General features: G+C 36.5%; 1 protein-coding gene across 2 annotated transcripts in view; it reads right to left on the reverse strand.

Annotated features, from left to right (window-relative positions):
* Nucleotides 1–22,500, reverse strand: part of LOC129500407 (histone-arginine methyltransferase CARM1-like) — a 241,801-nt gene that overhangs the window by 144,580 nt on the left and 74,721 nt on the right. For both annotated transcript variants that reach the window (XM_055310825.1, XM_055310826.1), the window contains exon 2: nucleotides 13,472–13,597. In XM_055310825.1, coding sequence (XP_055166800.1) covers nucleotides 13,472–13,597 — 126 coding nt within the window. The remainder of the gene's footprint in view (nucleotides 1–13,471; nucleotides 13,598–22,500) is intronic.

The raw sequence follows: 22,500 nt of genomic DNA on the forward strand, positions 1-22,500 counted from the left end.
CACACAAACTTATTGACCAGAGCTTCCAAGCTGTGTTGCCTGAGAAATTCACTTTATAAGCTTTGCAGGTCCAGGCCTGTCTTGCTTGGCTTCTAGGGTGAGTCTAACTGTGCTACAGTGGTGAATGTATACTTACTGAATCTGTTTCTAAATTATTTTTGGTTTACTGCTATCTGGATTTCTGGTTTTATTTCTGCCTCAAGCCTATGTGTATTATTTCTATCTAATGATGTCTGGTCTTCTCTAATGAACAAAAAGTACTGAGAAGTTGGTGTTTATCTTCATTTGGTGTTGTTGGTCTACACTTTCAGGGATATCTTGAATGACTGAAACAACGAACTGTACAGTTTACCAAGACCAGAGGCCTGTCTCAATTGAATCATTAAGAGAGTTAGCCGGTGGAACATTCTGTACTATTAATGTTTTAGCTGTAGAATATATTCTAAATTGCCTTGTCTGTGCCTGTTTTTCCTGTAACTATTGTGCACATATGCATTTGTACAATTTAATGTGACTTATGAATGAAATTTCCCATGTGGTCATTCTTATAAATGAGAAAATCTTCTCTCCTCACAGAGAAAAAGTGTTAAGAGATATTCCTCTGTGGTTTTCTTGTTGAGATGCATACATGTGTTACCAGGTAGGCCAAGAATGCAAGGCACTGACTGCTCTTTGCCTATGCTATTTTTCAGGGTTGGGTATGCACCAAGCAACCCTGATGTCTGAAGCAATATTTTCCTCTGGAACAAAGAGCTAGCTTTCTTACTAGTTGTTATAAAGTAGTGGGTTTTCTCTAAGGTTAGTGTTCCTCTCCAATAATGCATACCACTGCATGTGCAGATACCCGTCCGATCCTCTGCATCTGCCTGTGGGTACTGGAGTTCAGACAATCAACAGTATGCTGACCCTCTGGTTACTACTCATTCTTCGAATCATAAAGCCTTTACCTCTAAGCCAAGAATCTTGTGTCTTCTGTTAGTATTCATGAAACAAGTAGCTTGTTAGCTTACAAGTCAGATAAAAATCTTACTCTTACCCATTCTTGGCAGAAACAGATGCCTTTGTAATATAGTCTGCAACCATAACTCTTTGTGTCTGTGGCCAATCTTTTGGAAGTACCCTTGAAGACCACAGGAAGATACATGAAGATCATGGAAATATGTAATTTGCACATCAAACTCAAAATATCAAACTCAAAAAGACAGATCTACCATTGAAAGGAAGCAAATGTTTGCAAATATTTTATGAGTTGAAACTTGTTTTGCTTGACTTGCAGAATAGAAGGCTCTGATTTATGGGTTGTGCAACAACTGTATGAATGAGCTAGAATGTATACCAAGGTAATGAAAATGTTGATTGCTTCTGGCTTTTCATGAATACCCATTACTACTGCCCAAGAAATCTGAAGTGTTCTCAGAGTGTGTGAATCTCTTCCTTTTGAAAGAAATAGGAAGCACTTCTACTCATAATCATGACAGATTAACTGGTACATACTTTCTCTTCCACGAAACAAGAAACTGGAAAAATATCTGAAATTGTGTTGTCAGACACTGCAGAACAAATAGGCAATGCAAAACTGATCTCTGAAAGAAGATGAGGGCACTGCTACAATTAGCCTTGTTTTCTGTCTAGAGACGCTATTCACACTGCAGGACGTGGTATGGAAAGTAAAACAGAACAGAGTAGTCTTGCTGAGTTGAAGATACAGAGATTGGCATGCAGGAAGACGAGCTGCTGGAATTTCTAGGCAGATTACTCACGACAAAGTTCTTATATGAAGAAAGAACTGAAAACAATTTGCATAGGGCTCCCCTTGAGTTTCTAGCTGAACAAATGCTAAGTAAAACATTTGTAGGGTAGCTTTCCACAAGATAGTCAAAACCACAGTGGGCAAAGAATAAGTATGAGAAAGTTCTAAGCTGAAAAATTTCCAGAGATAACACAGGGTAAGGAGAGTTTCTAGTTCAGCCAGAGTGGAGAGACCTCGCTGAATACTTGAGATATAACAGTAGAAACCAAAGATTGGGCACACCTTAGTTACATGTCTAAACTACACCTCGAGTAAAGACTTCCCTATGCCAGCCAAGGCAAAGCTAAAAAACGAATCTCAGAAGAATCAAGCTGACCTAAAATGAACTAATCTGCCTGTCTGAACAAATCTAAATACTCCTTAAAGGCAGACAATAGAACCCAGACACTCCATAGCACAAGATTTAGAATGTCTAGCTTCAATGACAGAGATATCTATAAAATTCCCAAGTATGTGAAAATTAAAATACTTCTCAATATCTCGGGGACTAAAGAAGTAATCAGAAGAAAAATGAGAATGTATTTGAACTGAGTGATAATGAAGATGTAACATATCAAAGTTTGGTTATATAGGTAAAGCCATAATAGTTAACAGTTAATGACCTTAAGAAATTATATTAGAAAAGAATAAGGGTAAAATTTATGACTTAAAGTTTCACTATAGGAAGTTAAAACAAAAGATCCAAGTAAACTCAAAGTATAAAGAGGAAAGAAAATTATAAAGAGCAGAAATCAATGAAATAGAAAATAAGTAAATAGAGAAAATAATGCAACTAAAAGCTGACATATTGAAAAGACTGATAAAACTGATGAACCTCTAGCAAGGCTGATAAAAAAGGCATTAATAATCAAAATCAGGAAAAAATAGAAATTATTATAAATATTATTAATTAAAAGGATAACATGTAAGGTACAAAGAAATTTTTATAGTAAATCTAACATCTTAGATGAAATGGAACAATTCCATGAAAGAATACAAAATGCCAAACTGACACAAGAAGAAAACCTCAAGAGGGACACCTGGGTGGCTCAGTGGTTGAGTGTCTGCTTTTGGCTCAGGTCCTGGGATCAAGTCCCACATCGGGCTCCCCACAGAGAACCTACTTCTCCCTCTGCCTACGTCTCTGCCTCTCTCTGTGTGTCTCTTATGAATAAATAAATAAAATATTTTAAAAAAGGAAGAAAACCTGAAGAGTCTTCTATCTATTACAGAAATTTTATGTCCATTAATAAAACTGTAAGCCTCAGTGGCTTCACAGGTAAATTCTATCAAAAATTTAATTATGAAATAATAACAGTTGTATATAATTTCATTCTAGGTAATTCACTAAGTTTATAGAATATGACAATCTCAATAGATTCAGAAAAATATTGGACAAAATCTATGGCTAATTATGATAAAAATTTCCAGCGAGAAGTAAACTGCCTCAATATGATAAGTAGCAGCCACAAAAGATACACCACAAACATTATACTTAATGGTGACAACTGGACTTTCCCCTACAATTAGGAGAATGTCACGGATAACCGCTTTCCTAGGTGCATTCAACATTGTATTGGAAGTCATAAGAATTTCAAAAACTCAAGAAAAAAACATAAAAAGTGCAAAGATCAGAAAATAGGTAAAGCTATCTCTGTGTGCAAGTGACAGATTATTTAAAGAAACAATTCTAAGGAGACACCTGGGTGGCTCAGTGGTCAAGCATCTGCCTTCGGCTCAGGGCATGGTCCCAGAGTCCTGGGATTGAGTCCCACATCGGGCTCACCTTGAGGAGCCTGCTTCTCTCTCAGCCTATGTCTCTGCTTCTCTGTGTGTCTCTCATGAATGAATGAATAAAATCTTTTTTAAAAAAGAAACAATTCTAAGGAATCTGAAATATAACTATTAGAACTGGCAAATGAATACAAAAGGTTGTGGTATCCAACATTAATACTAAAAATTGATTAAAGACATCCAGGAAGATGGTAGAGTAGATGATCCTTTGTTTACCTTGTTGCATGGACATAACTAGGTAAAACCCACATCAGTGTAAATAACCCAGAAAATGACTTGAAGTCTGGCAGAACAGACTCTCCACAGCTAAATGTAAAGAAGAGACCACACTGAAGAGGAAAGGTGGAGACATGGTTAGGAACCAAACTGACCCTTAGGACTTTGTGCAGGAGAGATGGACACTGTAGGCATGGAGAGAGGAGAAAAACAGACTATCATAGCCAGCACCCTAGGCACAAGAGACCTAGATAGGGAAGATGTACCCCCATAACACTTGGCTCTGAAAATCAGAGGGGTTTAATTTCTCAAGTTCTTACAATCAGTGGGGATTAACACCTGGAACTTTAAAAATCAGCATGTTCAGCTCTGGGAGAACCTGAAGGTGAGTCTCTTCCCTTAAGAGATAACACAACAAAAAGCCCTGCTGAGATACAGTGCAGAAGTAGCAGTTTGTAAGACACCTGCGGTGTATAGGAAGGAGATTTGTTTGCTAATCTCACGGCCTATGCTGAAGGGGCAGGAATCTTTGGGAGAACTCTCCAAGAACAAAGGAACTGGTAGGTGCCACTTTCCTCTCCTGCTCCATAACCTAGATACAGGGACACCTGAAGGAATGAACATAGTGGGAATACTCTCCACCTAGCTTGCTAACAGTGCTCCTGCTCCCACGGGCTTCTTGGGGTCTTCCTCCTCCAACCTGGCCTTAGCAGAAGTTTTCCTGGGAGGCTGCTGATGTCCTGTCATGCTAACACACTTGCTAACACCATGCACCCTACCTCTGTGCTCTCCTATGGAACTTCTCTCTCTGACTCAGCCTTCTCCCACAGCATACACAAGCTGCACCCTCACATTCTACAAAAGACTTGCTCCCTCCAACATGCCCTTAGTAGGAGTCCATTCAAAGCAGTGCCACAAATGTTGCAGTGTGCAAGCAGCCCTAACAGGGGCTAGCACCACTCCAAACTGACTCCTGATCTAGGGAGAAGGGAAGATAACCACACACACCATTCCAGCTTGGGCCCCAGCACTGGGCTGGGGGCAGACACCAGATCTGACTACAAGTCCCACCTATCAATGGGATCTTCTCAGGGATAACAAAGGGAAAGTGCCTCTGTAGTTCAGTGCTATTTCATCTCTGGCAAACACTTGATCTGACTCAGCTCAAGACCAAGGTGGCCCCATACTGGCTCACTAACATCACAGAGATGAAACTCTGCCCACAACAGGCAAAGAAAGCCACTGCACACAATTGGAATGAAGGAAAAAGTGGCTCAGCCACAACAGCTGGGTACCTGTAACACACATACAAGACATCCCTAAAATGCCAGGGTGTGGTGAAGGGGGGGCACTGCACTGCAGAGCACTATAGGACCTCTTCTTCATAAGGACACTACTTCCAAGAGCTAGACACATAATTGACTTTCCTAATACACAGAAACAGACACGGAGAGTTAGACAAATGAGGTGACAGAGGAATATATCTCCAATGAAACAACAGGACAAACATCACAGCAAGAGACCTAAATGAAACAGAGATAAGTAATATGTCTGATAGAGAATTTAAAGACATGGTCAGAAAGATACTCCCTGGGCTTGAGAAAAGAGTACATGACCTCAGTGCGACTGTTAACAAAGAGATTTTTAAAAAAACCATAAAAAGGAACCAAACAGAAATGAAGAACTCAATAACAAAAACTAAAAATACACTAGAAGAAATAAATAATAGACTAGAGTATGAAGAATAGATCAGTGACCTGGAGGACAGAGTAATGGAAAACAATCAAGAAGAGAGAGAGAAAAAAGTGAAAATAGGTTAAGGGAATTCAGCAACTCCATCAAGCATAGTAACATTTGCATGATAGGGATCCCAGAAGGAGAAGAAAGAGAAAAGGGCGCAGAAGATGTATTTGAAGAAATAATAGCTAAAAACTTCTCTAATCTGGGGAAGGAAACTGAACTCCAGATCTAGGAGGCATAGAGAACCCCCAACAAAATCAGTCCAAGGAGGTCCACACCAAGACACATAGCAATTAAAATGGCAAGAAGTCCTGATAAAGAGAGAATTTTTAAAGCATCAAGAGAAAAGAAAACATTTACATACAAGGGAAACCCCATAATACTATCAACTGATTTTTCAGCAGAAACTTTGCAGGCCAGAAGAAAGTGGCATGATATATTCAAAGTGCTGAAAGAAAAAACCCACAACCAAGAATACTCCACCCAGCAAGACTACCATTCAGAATAGAATGATATAGAGCCTCCTAGACAACAAACATTAAAGGAATTCATCACCACAAAACCAGCCCTATAAGAAATGTTAAAGGGTGGGATGCCTGGGTGGCTCAGCAGTTGAGCGTCTGCCTTCAGCTCAGGGTGTGATCCTGTAGTCCCGGGATTGAGTCCCACATCAGGCTCCCTGCATGGAGCCTGCTTCTTCCTCTGTCTATGTCTCTGCCTATGTGTGTGTGTGTGTCTCTCATGAATAAATAAATAAAGTTCTTTAAAAAAAAAGAAATGTTAAACTCCTCTAAGTGGAAAGGAAAGACCATAAGCAGGAGTAAAATATGAAGCATAAAAGCAATAAAATTAATTATATCTGTTAAATAAATCAAGGGATTCAAAAAAATAAAAAGATGTAAATAAACTGTGACACCATATACCTAAAATGTGGGAGTAAGAAGAGTAAAAATTTAGTGCTTTTAGAATAAGTATTAAACTTAAGCAACCTTCAGCTTAATACAGACTGCTACATGCCTAAGATGTCATATATAAACCTAATGGAAACCACAATCCAAAAACCGGTGATATATAAAAACTAAAGATAAAGGAATTCCAGTATATCACTAAAGAAAACCAGCAAACCAGGAGAGAAGAAAGCAGGAGAAGAAAGGAACAGAGAACTACAAAAACAACCATAAGACAAGTAACCAAATGGCAATAAGTACATACCTATCAATAATTAATTTGAATATAAATGGACTAAACATTTCAATCAAAAGACATGGTGTGACTGAACAGATAAAAAAGTAAGGCCCATGTATATGATGCCTACAAAAGCTCATTTCAGACCTAAAGGCACGTGCAGATTGAAAGTGAAGGAATAGAAAATAATTTATCATGCACATAGAAGTGAAAAGAAAGCCTGGGTAGCAATACTTACATCAGACAAAATAGACTTTAAAACAAAGGCTATAACAATAGATGAAGAAAAACACTATGTAATCATAAACATAATAATCCAACAAGATATAACAATTGTAAACACTTAGGCACACAGCATGGAAGCACCCAAATACATAAAATAGCTAATAACAGACATAAAGGAAGTAATAGATAGTATTACAGTTATAGTAGCAGACTTTAACACCCCACTTACATTAACGGCTGGATCATCCAAAAAGAAAATCAACAAGGAAACTATGGCTTTTAGTGACATATTGGACCAGATGGATTTACCAGATATATTCAGAACATTCCATCCTAAAACAGCAAAATACACATTCTGTCAAGTGTACATGGAATATTCTCTAGAAGAGTACACATATTAAACCACAAAACAAGTCTCAACAAATTCAAAAATACTGAAGTCATACCATACATCTTTCTGGCCACAATGCTATGAAACTAGAAATCAACCACAAGAAAAATCTGGAAAGAATACAAATACATGGAGGTTAAATAATGTGCTATTACACAGTGAATGGATCAACCAAGAAATTAAAGAGGAAATAAAAAATTACATGGAGACAAATGAAAAATGAAAACACAGCCACCCAAAATCTTTGGGATGCAACAAATGCTGTTTTAAGAGGAAAGTTTATAGTAATACAAACCTACCTCAAGAAGTAAGAAACATTTCAATTAAACAATTTAACCTTACACTGATAGGAGCTAGAAAAAGGACAAACAAAATCCAAAACCAGTAGAAGTAAGGAAATAATAAAATTAGAGCAGAAATAATTGAAATATAAACTAAAAAAAAAAAAAAACCCAATCAGAAATCAATGAAACCAGGAGCTAGTTCTTTCAAAAGATCAACAAAATTGATAAACCTTTAGTCAGACTCATCAAATGAGAGAGGACTGAAATGAAATCAGAATTAAAGATAAGAAATAACAAACACCACAGAAATACAAAGGATTATAAGAAAATACTATGAAAAATTATATGCCAACAAACTGAACAACCTAGAAGTGGATACATTCCTAGAAATATACAACCTCCCAAAACTGAATAAGGAAGAAATAGAAAATTTGAACATACCAATTACCAGCAATGAAATTGAAACAGTAATCAAACAAAACAAACAAAAGTCCAGGACCAGAAAGCTTCATAGGTAAATTCTACCAAACATCTAAAGAAGAATTAATACTGATTTTTCTCAAACTATTACAAAAAAATAGAAGAGGAAGGAAAGCTTTTAACTCACTTTATAAGGCCAACATTTATGCTGTACCCAAACCAGACAAAGACAACATTTAAAAAGCCCAATACTTCTGATGAACACAGATGCAAAAATCCTCAATGAAATATTAACAAACCGAATCCAACAATACATTAAAAAAATAATTTACCACAATCATGTGTGATTTATTCCTGGGATGCAAGGGTGGTTCAGTATTTGCCTATCAATCAACATGATACATCACATCAACAAGAGAAAGAATAAAAGCCATATGATCATTTCAAAAGATGCAGAGAATGTATTTGGCAATGTATAATGCCCATTCATGATAAAGACCATCGACAAAATAGGTTTAGAGGGAACATATCTCAACATGATAAGGGCCAGATTTGAAAAACCCACAGGTAAAGATTGTCCTTAATGAAAAAAACTGAGAGTTTATTCCCAAAGGTCAGGAACAAGCAAGCATGTCAACTCTCACCACTTTTTTTCAACATAGTACTAGAATTCCTAGCCACAGCAATCAGACAAGAAAAAGGAATTAAAGGCATCCAAATTGGTTAGTAAAACTTCCATAATTTGCAAGTGACATGATACTCTACATAGAAAATCCTAAAGACCACACTAAAAATCTATTAGAACTGATACATGAATTTGTTATGGTCACAGGATACAAAATTAATATAATACAGAAATCTACTGCATTTCTGTATACCAATAACAAAGTATCAAAAACAGAAATTAAGAAAACAATCCCATTTATAATTGCACCAAAAAATAATAAAAGACTCTGCAAGGGACCATAAGGGAAGGAGGGGAAACTGAATGGGGAAAGATCAGAGAGGAAGACAAACCATGAAAGACTTTTAACTCTGGGAAACCAATTGAGGGTTGCTGAAGGGGAGGTGGGTGAAGGATGGGGTAACTGGGTGATGGGCACTAAGGAGGGCACATGATGTGATGAGTATTTGATGTTGTATATTGGCAAACTGAAATTAAATTTAAAAAATAAATAAATATGAGCAAAAGTAAAATTGCATTAAATTGAATAATATAATATAATATAATATAATATAATATAATATAATATAATATAAATAAGATACCTATGAATAAATTTAACCAAGGAGCTGAAAGACCTGTACTCTGAAAACTTTAAAGCACTAATGAAAGAAATTGAAGATGACACCAATAAATGGAAAGATATTGCATGCTCATGGATTAAAATAACAAATATTGTTAAAATGTCCATATTACCCAAACCAATATACAGATCTAATTCAATCCCTACCAAAATACTAATAGCATTTTTCACAGACCTAGAGCAAATAATCCTAAAATTTTTATGAAACCACAAAAGACTCCAAATAGCCAAAGCAACCTTAAAAAGGAAAAGCAAAGCAGGAAGCATCACAATTCCAGACTTCAAATTATATTACAAAGCTGTAGTGATCAAAACAGTATGGTACTAGTGCAAAACAGACACAAAAATGGATGCAAGAATAGAAAACGCAGAAATGAACCCACAACTGTACAGTCAATTCATCTTCAACAAAGCAAGAAAAAATATCCAATGGGAAAAAGACTGTCTCCCCAACATGTGGTGTTGGGAAAACTGGACAGCCACATATAGAAGAATGAAACGGGACCACTTTCTTTCACACAAAAATAAATTCAAAGTGGATTAAAGACCTAAATGTGAGACCAGACGCCATAAAAGTGCTAGAAAAGAACACAGGCAGTAATTTCTTTGACATCAGCTGTAGCAATATTTTTCGAGATATGCCTCCTTTGACAAGGGAAACAAAAGCAAAAATAAAGTATTGGGACTACTTCAAAATAAAAAGTTTCTGCATAGCGAAGCAAACAGCAAAGCTAAACGTCAATGTACTGAATGTGAGAAGAGATTTGCAGATGACATATTCAATAACAGTTTAATATCCAAAATATATAAAGAACTTCAACAACTCACACAGAACACAAATAATCCAATTAAATGTGGGAAAGGGGCACCTGGGTAGCTTAGTCAGTTCAACTTCTGACTCCTTGGATTCAGCCCAGGTGATGTACTCATGGGTTGGGCTCTCTGCTTAGCAGAGTCTGCTTGAAGATTCTCTCCCTTTTCCCTTGCCCCCAATTCATACACTATTCCCCCTCAAAAGTGAGTCAATCTTTTTTAAAAATTAAAAAATAGGGACGCCTGGGTGGTTCAGTGGTTGCGCATCTGCCTTCAGCTCAGGGCGTGATGCTGGAGTCCCGAGATCAAGTCCCACATTGGGCTCCCTGCTTGGAGCCTGCTTTTCCCTCTGCCTATGTCTCTGTCTCACTCTCTCTCTGTCTCTCATGAATAAATAAATAAAATCTATAATTAATTAATTAATTAATTAAAAATAAAAAATAAATAAAAGGTGGGCAGAAGACACAGACATTTCTCCAATTTAGACATACAGATGGCAACAGACACACAAAAAGATGCTCAGCACCACTTGTCATCAGGGAAATGCAAATCAAAATCACAATGTGGTTATCACCTCACACCCTTCAGAATGGCTAAAACAAAAAACACAAGAAACAACAAGTGTTGGTGAGGATGTAGAGAAAAAGAAATCCTGGTGCACTGTTGGTAGAAATTCAAACTGCTTCAGCCACTGTGGGAACTAGTATGGACATTCCTCAAAAAATTAAAAATAGAATTACCAGATGATCCAGTAATTTTGCTACTGGGTATTTACCCAAAGAATATGAAAACATTAATTTGAAAAGATATGGGCACCTCTATGTTTATTGCAGCATTATTCATAATAGCCAAATTATGGAAGTAGCCCAAGTGTCTATTAATAGATAAATGGATAAAGAAGATGTGTGTGTATACACACACATGCAAATACACACACACATATATGTATATATATATATATATAATAGACTATTACTCATCCATAAAAAATTAAGTTGTTATTTGCAACAATATTGATAGATCTAGAGGGTATAATACCAAGAGAGATAAGTCATTCAAAACAAATACCATATGATTTCACTCATTTGTGAAATTTAAGAAACAAAACACATGAACAAAGTAAAAAAGAGATAAACCAGTCATCTGACTTGCAAATATCTTTTAAACACACAGTGCTAGAATAAACGGGTATCTGTATGGTCTAAAAGTAATCCTTGGTCCATACCTCACACCATATAAATAGTAATTAAGAGAGATTACAAGATAATACTAAATTTTAAATAAAATAAATTTATTTATTATAATTTATAAATAATAATACATTTTAAATAAAAAATTCAAAAGGTAACACTTTAAAACTTCTAGAAGGAATCACAGGAGAAATCATTCACTATCTGAAAGGTTCTTAGGATATAGAAGGTAGTAAGGAAAAAGATGACAACCTTGACTTCACCAAATTTTAACACTTCTTTTCAGCAGAAGACATCATTCTCCAAAGGAGTAAAGCAAGTTCCAAGCTAGGAGATAACATGCATAAATTACGTGCCTGACACTTGCTTGGTATCCTGGATACAAACAACTCCATAGATGAACAACCAATCGGTAACAAGTAAATGATTTAAATTCATAAGCCCATGAAAAAGTATGTGCTTAATATCATTGAGCATCAGAAAAATGTAAATTAAAACCACAGTGAGATTCAAACTACACATCTACCAAAATGGGGAAAGTTTTATTTTTATTTATTTATTTATTTTCAAAATGGGAAAAAATTCAATAGACTGAAAGACCAAATGTTGGCAAAGATTAGGGACAACTCTCATTCTTCATTCGTGGGAGTATACAATGGTACAACTGCTTTAGAAAAAAAAATCTGGTTATTTATTATAGAACTAAGTATGCATTTATGCTATGAGCAAGCAATTTTACCCACAGATATTGATATAAAAGAAATAAAAAAATGTGTATGCAAAATGATTGGCACGAGAATATTTACAGCAAGCTTACTCACGATAGCCAAGACCTGGAGACAGTCTGAATGTCTACCAAAAGGAGAATGGATAAACAAATTGTGACTATTACCTAGCAATAAAAGTGAACAAACTACTAATACTAGTAACAATATGGATGTCTCGAAACATGCTCGGTGACCTTATTAAAGAAAGTAGACACTGAATGATCCCATTTATAGGAAGTTCTTGAAAAGGCAAGTCTAATCCATGGTTAGAAGAAAATCAGAGCAGCAATTGCCCCTGGAAGGACAGGAATAGGGGGTAACAGGGCAAGGGTATGAGGTAACTTTTAAGAATGATGGTGTTCTTGAGATTTGTGCATTTCAATGTATGAAAATTTTAACTTGATAGAAAAAAATTAGAAACAAATTTTGAATTCTAGTTAATGATACACAGCTCGAAGTACATGACAGCAAAATGTGCTGGTTATTCTAATTTACTCCAAAATACATCATAAAAATAAGATGGACCGATGAATGGAGGATGGATGGATGGACAGACATGTGTTAAACAAATTCCTCACTCTGGCTGACTCCTGTGTGAGTAGAATTTCAAAACAAGAAACCAGGTTAATTTCTTTATCCCAAATAGTTATCGGTAATGAAATCACTTAGGATATTTTAGCTAACCAGAGGAGAATATGTACCATCGCTAATACTTTACATTGTCTGGATTAACACTGTAAGTACACAAGATCCATTTATGTCCAACTTAAAGAAATGACCGTCAACCATCTAAGGTAGACCCAGGGCACTGTTAGCCTTAATTTTCTTTATCAGGCTTGGTATCTTCCAGAGTGCCTTTCCTTCCTTCCTAAAACACTTCCAATTATACTTTAGTTTACCTCCCTGCTTGCTTGACATTTGTCATCTAGAATCTAAAAATGATCAACCAATGATTCAAAGGCAAAAACAACATGGAATCATTCTGAATGATACTCAAATTGAAAAATGATTATTTCTGCAAACAACCTCATCTTCAAGGAGAACCAACAACACTGATGAAGACTGGGACAATCCTTGGTGGCCTCTCCTATAGCTCTGGATGAATGAGGATCAAAGTGGGGGGGGGGGGTCAAGAATAAAAACATTCTCCTAATCTAGGAAAAGGTTGGTTGCTCTCTAGCCATGGTATCAAGTAAGCACCAGCACCAATTTCAGATCATTCTATCCATGGCAGCTCACATCAGGAAACATGCTGCCAAAAGCCAACCAATCAGTAACAGCAGAGTCAACCAATCAGGAGACTGTCCTCAGGAAAGGCAAGGAAAGGGTCAGGACAGGCACAAGACTTACCAGCATGAGACTCAAACTTCAACAAAGCACTGTTGTATCCCAGAGTAATCAAGATGGATTCCTTCCCCACCCGGCAGCATTCAGTGTCTCTGTTGAGTAAGCATTTAAAGACACAGACGCCATCAGCTATAAAGGGTGGAGGAAAAAAAAAGGATTAGGAAAATCCATTTTTGAGCATTGTAAAAAGGTTCAGCAACATCATCCCTACAATTCTCTCATGTTTTCAAGGCTCTCCATGTCTTTCTTCTTAATATAATGCCTCCTGAGATGTAAGAGGATCTAAGGACCTGAGATAAAAGAGGAGTTTAACTATGGCCCTTTACCAATTCTTTGCAGGTGGGTTAGCACAGAGCTGTTATGGCCTCTTGCCTTTATGCCCAGGGCCCCACTCCCTATAAACCCTGTATTCTCCAAATCATTTTGCATCCCTTGATGGAATCCCAGGAGCGTCCATCCAGGGAACGTCCCTCTGGGAGATTTTTTTTTATATAAATTTATTTTTTATTGGTGTTCAATTCGCCAACATATAGAATAACACCCAGTGCTCATCCTGTCAAGTGCCCACCTCAGTGCCTGTCACCCTGTCACCCCCACCCCCCGCCCTCCTCCCCTTCCACCACCCCTAGTTCGTTTCCCAGAGTTAGGAGTCTTTCATGTTCTGTCTCCCTTTCTGATATTTCCCACTCATTTTATCTCCTTTCCCCTTTATTCCCTTTCACTATTTTTTATATTCCCCAAATGAATGAGACCATATAATGTTTGTCCTTCTCCAATTGACTTATTTCACTCAGCATAATACCCTCCAGTTCCATCCATGTTGAAGCAAATGGTGGGTATTTGTCGTTTCTAATGGCTGAGTAATATTCCATTGTATACATAGACCACATCTTCTTTATCCATTCATCTTTCGATGGACACCGAGACTCCTCTGGAAGATTCTTGAGCACCTACTATGTGCCAGAGATCTCACAGAATCTTCATTCTGAGTATTGTCACTGCCAATGTTTTTAGGTAAAAATGAGGCAGAGGGTTTTTGCCCAAATTTACACAGCTGGTAAGTGGCAGAACCAGAGTTAAAACCCAAGATTAAATTTGACTTCAAAGCTCATTATTGCTCTTAAAAAACCAAGACAAGTGCAAAAAAGAGAGAGCCTGGTTTCTGCAAGCAGGGCCCGCAGTGAGTGGCTAGGTTCTCATGAGGTTCACACATAGATAACTGAGAAGTCACTTGCTATTCCTCCTTCTACAAATTAAACAGGCCTTTAGCACTAGAGCAGCTGTAGTGTGGCGGCAAAAGTAATAAACTTGGGGTTTTGTTTTCATTTCTGATATTTACTAACTTAGGGACTTCAATCACCTAATCACACGTGGGCACATTATTTCATCATGTAAAATGAAAATGGTGATCTTTACTTCCCAAGTTTTTTGACTAATAAAGGTAAAATAATCTCTAAAATCCTACTAAAATTATAAGAGACTATTGGCATTTCTCTCATTATAAAGTAGATCGTAGTTCCCATCCTTAATGTCTTTCATTCTCCCTCACAAATTCAAATACAGATAGTGTTTTGACTTTAAAAGATAATTATATATAAAATTCTACTGTTACACAAGTATGTGGCACATTCATACACACACACATTCAAAACACACGCATACACAGAGTAAAAATGGCCAAATATTTTCAAATATTTTCAAATATTTTCACTCATTACTTCAAATGAATGAATACCTCCTGATGGAAGCTTTCACAAATATTTTTTGCAAAACATCTTGGCTGGTTAAATAGTGCAGATGTTTTGAAAACATTTTCCTGGCATAAAGCATGAATACAGGTTTAATTATTTACAGCCCAGTCAGTGTCTCTAAGGCATCAGTGTCTCCTTGCAGAGAGGCAGCAGAAGAAGGGAGTTTGGGACCTTTTTACACAATATGCTCTCTTTAAATCACAAAAAGTGTTTTTTCCCCCCAAGAAACCAGGATTTTCCACATTTACCAATTGTTTTCTTACAGTTTTGAAGGAAGATGAGGGAGGGATGCTACTCTTCTATAGTAGCTTGCAGTCTGTGAACTCTTTGCAGGTAAGGGTGATTTTACTTTATTTTTAAAATCATTATCTTTTTTTCTCTGAATCTAAATGCAGCACAGTACCTGGGACTTAACAGATCTTTCTGAATCGGTGAAAGCATTTCTTCACATATTGACGGCATGCCATCCCAGAATAGATAAAAAGTTTCAAGATTTATCTGGTTCAATTCTCCTAAACCAGATATGGTCAGAATTTTTTGTTTTGCTGTTGTTTGTTTGTTCAGTTGTGATTTGATTAGGGTATAAAATGAATTGCTCTTTTTTTCCTACTTTCAGACATTGCAAAATGCCTGCCCATATAGCCTCTTTTCTTCATCCTCTCCTACCCTCTGTTTAAATATAGGTGGAACAAAAAAAAATAATAATAAATAAATATATAAATAAATAAATGTGGAACAGATTTTTTTTTGTTTTTTGTTTTGTTTTGTTTTTTGTTTGTTTGTTTGTTTTTTGGAACAGATCTTTTTAAGCATGCCATGGAATCCAGTGAGTACTGGTAACTATGTAATTTTTTAAAATGTTCCTTTGGCAAAATAAATGAATACTTTAAACAAAATTGAAAAGTAACAATAAGCTGGGAAAATATTTTTAACATACTCAACAAGATTGAATATCCTCAAGATACAATTAACTTTAAAAAATAAGAAGAAGCAAGCATTCTCATTGAAAAGTTAGTAAAGAGAACAGCAGGTAACTGACAACTAGAAAAATGCCAATAGCAAAAAGAATATGAATAATTAAGTAACAGTCAAAGAAATGTGTAATCAAACAATGAGGTCTAAATTTTTATCTCTGTGTGTCAACCTTTTAAAAATAGGTATTAGGTATCCTAATAGGTATCCCTGGGTGGCGCAGCGGTTTGGCGCCTGCCTTTGGCCCAGGGCGCGATCCTGGAGACCCGGGATAGAATCCCACATCAGGCTCCCGGTGCATGGAGCCTGCTTCTCCCTCTGCCTGTGTCTCTGCCTCTCTCTCTCTCTCTCTCTCTCTCTCTGTGTGACTATCATAAATAATAAAAAAATAAAAATAAAAATAAATAAAAATAGGTATTAACAATATCAAATACTGGAAAGAGTCTGAGACAATGGTGAATAGCAATTATTGGAAACATAAATTTCTATGTTTCTGGTAAGTATTTTGCCCATAGGTTCAAAATGTAAAGTCTAGGTATTCTTTGCTAGACATTCTGCTTATAATCATTTCCTCCAGCAAGTACGTTTTCTAGTGTGGATGAGTGTACTGTCAAGGACATTCATCTTAGAGTTGTTTACTACCTCTAGAAGATGCAAAGAAGTGAAATCTACCATGTACATGGTTGGTTAAATGGAACATGATGGGGACACCTGGGTGGCTCAGTGGTTGAGCATCTGCCTTTGGCTCAGGTCGTGATCCTGGGGTCCTGGAATCAAGTCCCGTATCAGGCTCCCCACAGGGATCCTGCTTCTCCCTCTGCCTATGTCTCTGCCTCTCTCTCTGTGTCTCTCATGAATAAATAAATTCAACCTTTTAAAAAAAATGGAACATGATGCCCTGTGTTCAGGTTGCAAAACAGCATATATGTTATTGTAGCAATTTAATGTGTTTATTTTCTTCATAGAAAGCTGTTTAAAAAGAGACACATCAAAATGTCATCATTTGTTGTTGTCAATGTTGTTTCCTCTGCATGGAGAGATTAGGGATAATTTTTATTTTTCCCTTTACAAGGTTCTGCCTTGTTTGAATTTTCTATGAGACTACTTATTTTTAACAATCAGAAAATACATGCAACCAATAAAAGACACCTACTATCAATAGCGTATTTTACCACAGTCTCATTCTTGGTGGGTATTACCATCCTTTTAATTATCATTTATTAGACAGTAACTGGTAGCTTATTCATTCAAAAGTACTGATTTAAGAATAAGTGTATCCAATACAAGTATTATCTCAATTCTCAGTTTTAAGATCATTCACAGAAGTGAAAGTTTTCTCATTATTTCTCTTTGCTAATCTTATAACTTGTACCAATTTCCTTTCCTATCCTTAGACCATGTTAGTACATAAAACAAACATTCTTGTTGACTTCTGTTAACTGACGTGAGCAGTATTAAAGTGCACCTATCTTATGGTAAGGTGTATTATCAACTGATAAATGTGCATTTTTAAATTTAAAGAATCTGTATCAGAAAAATTAAGGAATACAATAAAGAATTGTTGGGAACAATATAAATGCAAGACCATGAAATACAACTACACGATGACAAGTAGGAGTGACGTGGAGATCATATCCAATGTACATTTTACTAAGGTTCAAGGCATCTATCTTTCTACCAAGTTATTATTACTATTAATAAGAAGTATATTTGCAGAATATTCTGACTCTTTACAAACATCTCCATTCATCTTTTCAGTGGTACAGAAGGCTGGATGCTTCTGTGTACTTACTGTCATTCTGCTTCTGAATTTTGCTTTCCTCAGGGACATCTGCTTACTTCGTCAAAGGGCAAGGCCTGATCTGCTGGTAGCAGCAAAGTAACAAACGGATTAAGTCCATGTGTACAAAATTTAGGCAGCTTTAAAAGAGCCCAGAGTCTTGTGGCTTCCTCCCTGAAAAAAAAAAAAGCCACTTGCTCTCCCAGAAGTTTCTCAAAGAAAATCATGATGGCAGTGCTCCGGATGCCTGTTATATCTTCCACCTAACTTCATCTGACAAGATTCCTAGAGGCACATGATGAAATCCAAGTTCTACCCATTTTGCAAGTGCATACAGGTAAAGATGGAAAAGGGCATGGGGTAAGATCGAGAGAATTGCTCTTGCCTCTATGAAGCAATATTTCTCTATTTCTCCACACAGGCACCCCACCCCCCCCATTTTCAGCACTTGCAAATGCAAAAGTCCAATCTCCATCGGAAAGCTACAATGTCAGTTGACCAAGAATATTAGATACCATGCACGGTCTAAAACAAAGGTTCTAAAGATTTTTTAAAAATTTATTCATGAGAGACACACAGAGAGAGGCAGAGACATAGACAGAGGGAGAAGCAGGCTCATTGCAAGGAGCCTGATGTGAGACTCAATCCCAGGACCCCAGATCATGACCTGAGTCAAAGGCAGACACTCAACCACTGAGTCACCCAGGCACCCCTAGAACAGAGGTTCTAAACTAGATTTTTATATATAAAGTCCTGGAAAGAAGAGTACTCGTGGCATGTATGCCACTTAATAATATGGCATTAATGCCAATTCTTGGTTAAGTGACCCTTTTAGTATTTTCCTGCCTAGAAATACAAAGTTAGCCTACCTAAGGAGTGTGTTTTCTAGAAATAGAAAGCTAAACAATGATTGTATAAACAACACCTCTGTAGATAAAGTATATAGATAACTGTGCATTTATTATTTCTAACAACTTTAACCACAGAAAAGGGGTGTAAAGGAAAAAGGACAGGATTATGAAACTCTGAAAAATCTGATATAAAATTTGGCATCAATGCTGATTGTATTAACTTTCCTATGAGATAGGACAAAATAGTAATAAATGAGACACTGCAGCTTCTCCTCCTCTGGAGAATTTTGTACTTGAAGATTAGATCCTAGGCTCTCACTTGCTAGAGTAAGAACTGAAAATGGATTGATTGATTCAGGTTGAAAGGGGCCAAGCATTAAGATATTTTCAAATTGGTTGTCCAAAGTTATTCTCTAATAGAATCTTAAGAAGGGCTCAGGGAAACAAGTTGTTCAGTAGATTCCTCAAGAAGATTCATAGGAACAATATTTCCTGAACTCTTGCATGGCAATAGTTGTCTTTGTCTCTTACATTTTTGAAGGTCATTTTTTCTGGATATAGAATTCCCAGCTCACATTTTCTTTCTTTGTGGATTTCTGGTATCTTCATCCATTTTCTTCTAGGGAATAGCATTACTGTCAAAAAAACTGATTTTCTGTCACTTGTAGGTAATATACTAATGTTGTTGCCCAGATATCCAAAAGATTTTCTCTCTTTCTTCAAAGGTCAGTAATTTTTGCCAGAATATGTCTTACACTAGCCATTCTAGTTCAATATTTTCAGGTATAAAGTTATTCCTTTAATAGATATTTTCAAATTTTTTCATGTTGGTAAAAAAAAATTAAAAAAAAACATTTAAAAAAATTTTCTCAATTACAATTTTCTCATTTATTTCTTTGCTCTGTTATCTTCTCCCCAGGCTCTTATATATGTGTTGGATCATCTTTGCTGATCATTGATATTTGTAACTTTGACTCTTTTTTATCTCTTTTTTTACATTTCCTTTTACATTTAAATATTTTCCCATCTTTTTCCTTTATTTGATGTATTTCTTGTTGCTTCTAGTTTAATCTTCATTTTTTAAATTTTTTATTTTTAATGATTCATTTTTACTCCTAAGTATAATCCTGAATTCTAACATTTCATTTATGAGTTTGCTAATATTCTTTATGCTACTCTTGCATGTCTTGTTTAATTTTCTTAATTTCTCTGATTTTTTTTTTAATTTAACCTTAGAGATACATTTTGGGGCATTTATCGTTTTAGCACACTTTAATTGTTGGTGGAGATGTTATTTTGCCCCTTCCTCCCTTTTTTCTCTGTATGGCACTTGACTTTAATACTTTTCTATTGTTCATTTTTATGTGATTATCATTTTCCTAAACTTTTAGAAAGATGGTCATTACACATACAATTTTGTAAGACACTATCAAATTGTTTTCCAGAGTGAATGTGCCATTTCACATCCCCATCACCAACAGACAAATGATCCAGTGATCCCACATCCTTGACAACATTTGGTGTTGTCACTATTTTTTGCTGTAGACATTTTTATAGTTGTGCAGTGTTATCCCATTGTGGGTTTAATTTGCACTTTCCTGATGACTAATGATGTGAATATTTTTCATGTGCTTATTTAGCATCTGCAAATCCTCTTCTGTTCATGAGTTTTTATCCATTTTCCAATTAATTTTTTTAAACTGTGAGGCTTTGCGAGTTCCTCTTATATTCTAAATACTGGTCCTTTGTTATATATATATATATATATATATATATGGTTTGTGAGTATGTTTCTCCCATCCTGTAGTTTGACTTTTCATCCTCTTAACAGGATCTTCTATGGAGCAAAAGTTTTGAATTTTGACGAGATCCAACTTATCAAGTTTTACTTTTATGGATAATCTTTCTGTGTCCAGTCTAAGAACTCTTTGACTCCCTTGACTTTGTTCATCCTATGGTTTCATTAGATCTTTATTATTATTATTAGTAAAGAGAAATTGAGAGAGAGAGAACATGTGCAAGCGGGTAGGGGAGGGGCAGAGGGAGAAGGAGACTCTTAAGCTGGCAACCACACCTAGCACAGAGCCTGACACAGAGCTTGATCTCACAACCCTGAGATCATGACCTGAGCTGAAATCAAGAGTTGGATGCTTACTTGACTGAGCTATTTAGTCCCTGGTTTCATACATCTTAACTGGACAACTGTGATAGTTTCTCCACTATAATCTGCTTTTGCAACTGAAAATGAGTTTACATTACTCCAAGCTTCCAGGTTATAATTAATGAAGCACGTGTGCAATCATTGTAGAGCTCTGCTCAAACCTCCAAAGATTCCCTGCTCCCACCCTGCCACCCCCCCCCCACCCCCGACGAATGTTAAAGCCCAGACTCTCCTGCCAGGAACTGTAAACTCCAAAAATATCTTTCGTGCCCCAAACAACCCCCTAAAAAACCCCTAGCCCCCAAACATATACTATATAACCAAACTAACTAGCAGCTGATCTCCAAAAAGTGTTTATAATTATGGTGGCAGTAGGGATGTGAAGTTTAAGAGTAGAACTACTAAAGTGATACAGCTCCCTTTCCGCTACTGAAAATATTACCTAATTTACAATATCCATTTCAAATGCCACCACCTCCATGGTACCTTTCCTGGCTGACCCCTACTGGCTTATGTTATTTCCTTATTTCAATACCCCAAGAGCATTTTATACCTCTCTTTTGGTCCTTAGCTCCTTCTTTAATTTCTATCCCCATTTTATTCATGTTGGAAGATGTCACACTACTCATGAGCAGGAATTGTGACCTCTTCACCTCTGATTCCCATCGAGGACTTGGCACACAGCAAGGACCAAAAGTGCTAACATGACTGGAACCACCACTGGCATCACTCAAGTTCAGATTCAAGTTCACTCAGTTCAAGCTCATGGCCTATTTGCCATGTCCACTGTTAAAAGCAAAGGAAAAAAGACAAACTTAGCTCATCTTTCTAGCCTCTGAATCAGCTCTAACATATTTTTTTTAACCATTCCTTCTTTTCTGCTGTATCCTTCTCTCCACATATGACCACAGTAGACTGAACAAATAAACGCTGAAACTCCATAATGAAATATTAAACACCCCTGTGACCAATATTTTCAAATCAGAGGGAAGTAACTTTTCATTCTGTCTTTAATGAAATAGCATGCCACTTCCCTAACAGCTTCCCAAGGAACCTACTGCTCCCTCAAATTTATTTACAATGCTTGTCTGGGTAATCCTTCAGCTCCCCCCACCATTTTTCAAGTAGGAAAGTGAGGACGTGTTAGAGAGCCCTAGGAATTCTAAGGAAATAGCAACAGATCCTGTTCTTTTTAAAATCTCAACTCTTTCTGACCATGCACAGGTCTACTGATTCCAGCACACCACTCAGCACGTAGAATGTAATTGATACATACTTATTGAATTAAGCAAGTAAATCAATACAGTCACAGAAGTAGCTTCCTAAAACATAATAATAAAAAAAAAGAAGATTAAAACCTCAGAGCATTAGCAGATCAAAGTGTCAATTGAACACTCGGTATTTTTAGTTGACTTTTTTTTAGGCTCTGACAAATGGTTGGGACCTTTTGGTTTATGAAATGTTTTTCCAGTTATGATATGAGAGCAAAAGAAAAAGCTGACTTCCTCATTTCTCCA

The sequence above is a fragment of the Nyctereutes procyonoides genome, unplaced genomic scaffold (genome assembly GCF_905146905.1).
Source record: "Nyctereutes procyonoides isolate TBG_1078 unplaced genomic scaffold, NYPRO_anot_genome, whole genome shotgun sequence".
Classification (NCBI taxonomy): Eukaryota; Metazoa; Chordata; class Mammalia; order Carnivora; family Canidae; genus Nyctereutes; species Nyctereutes procyonoides.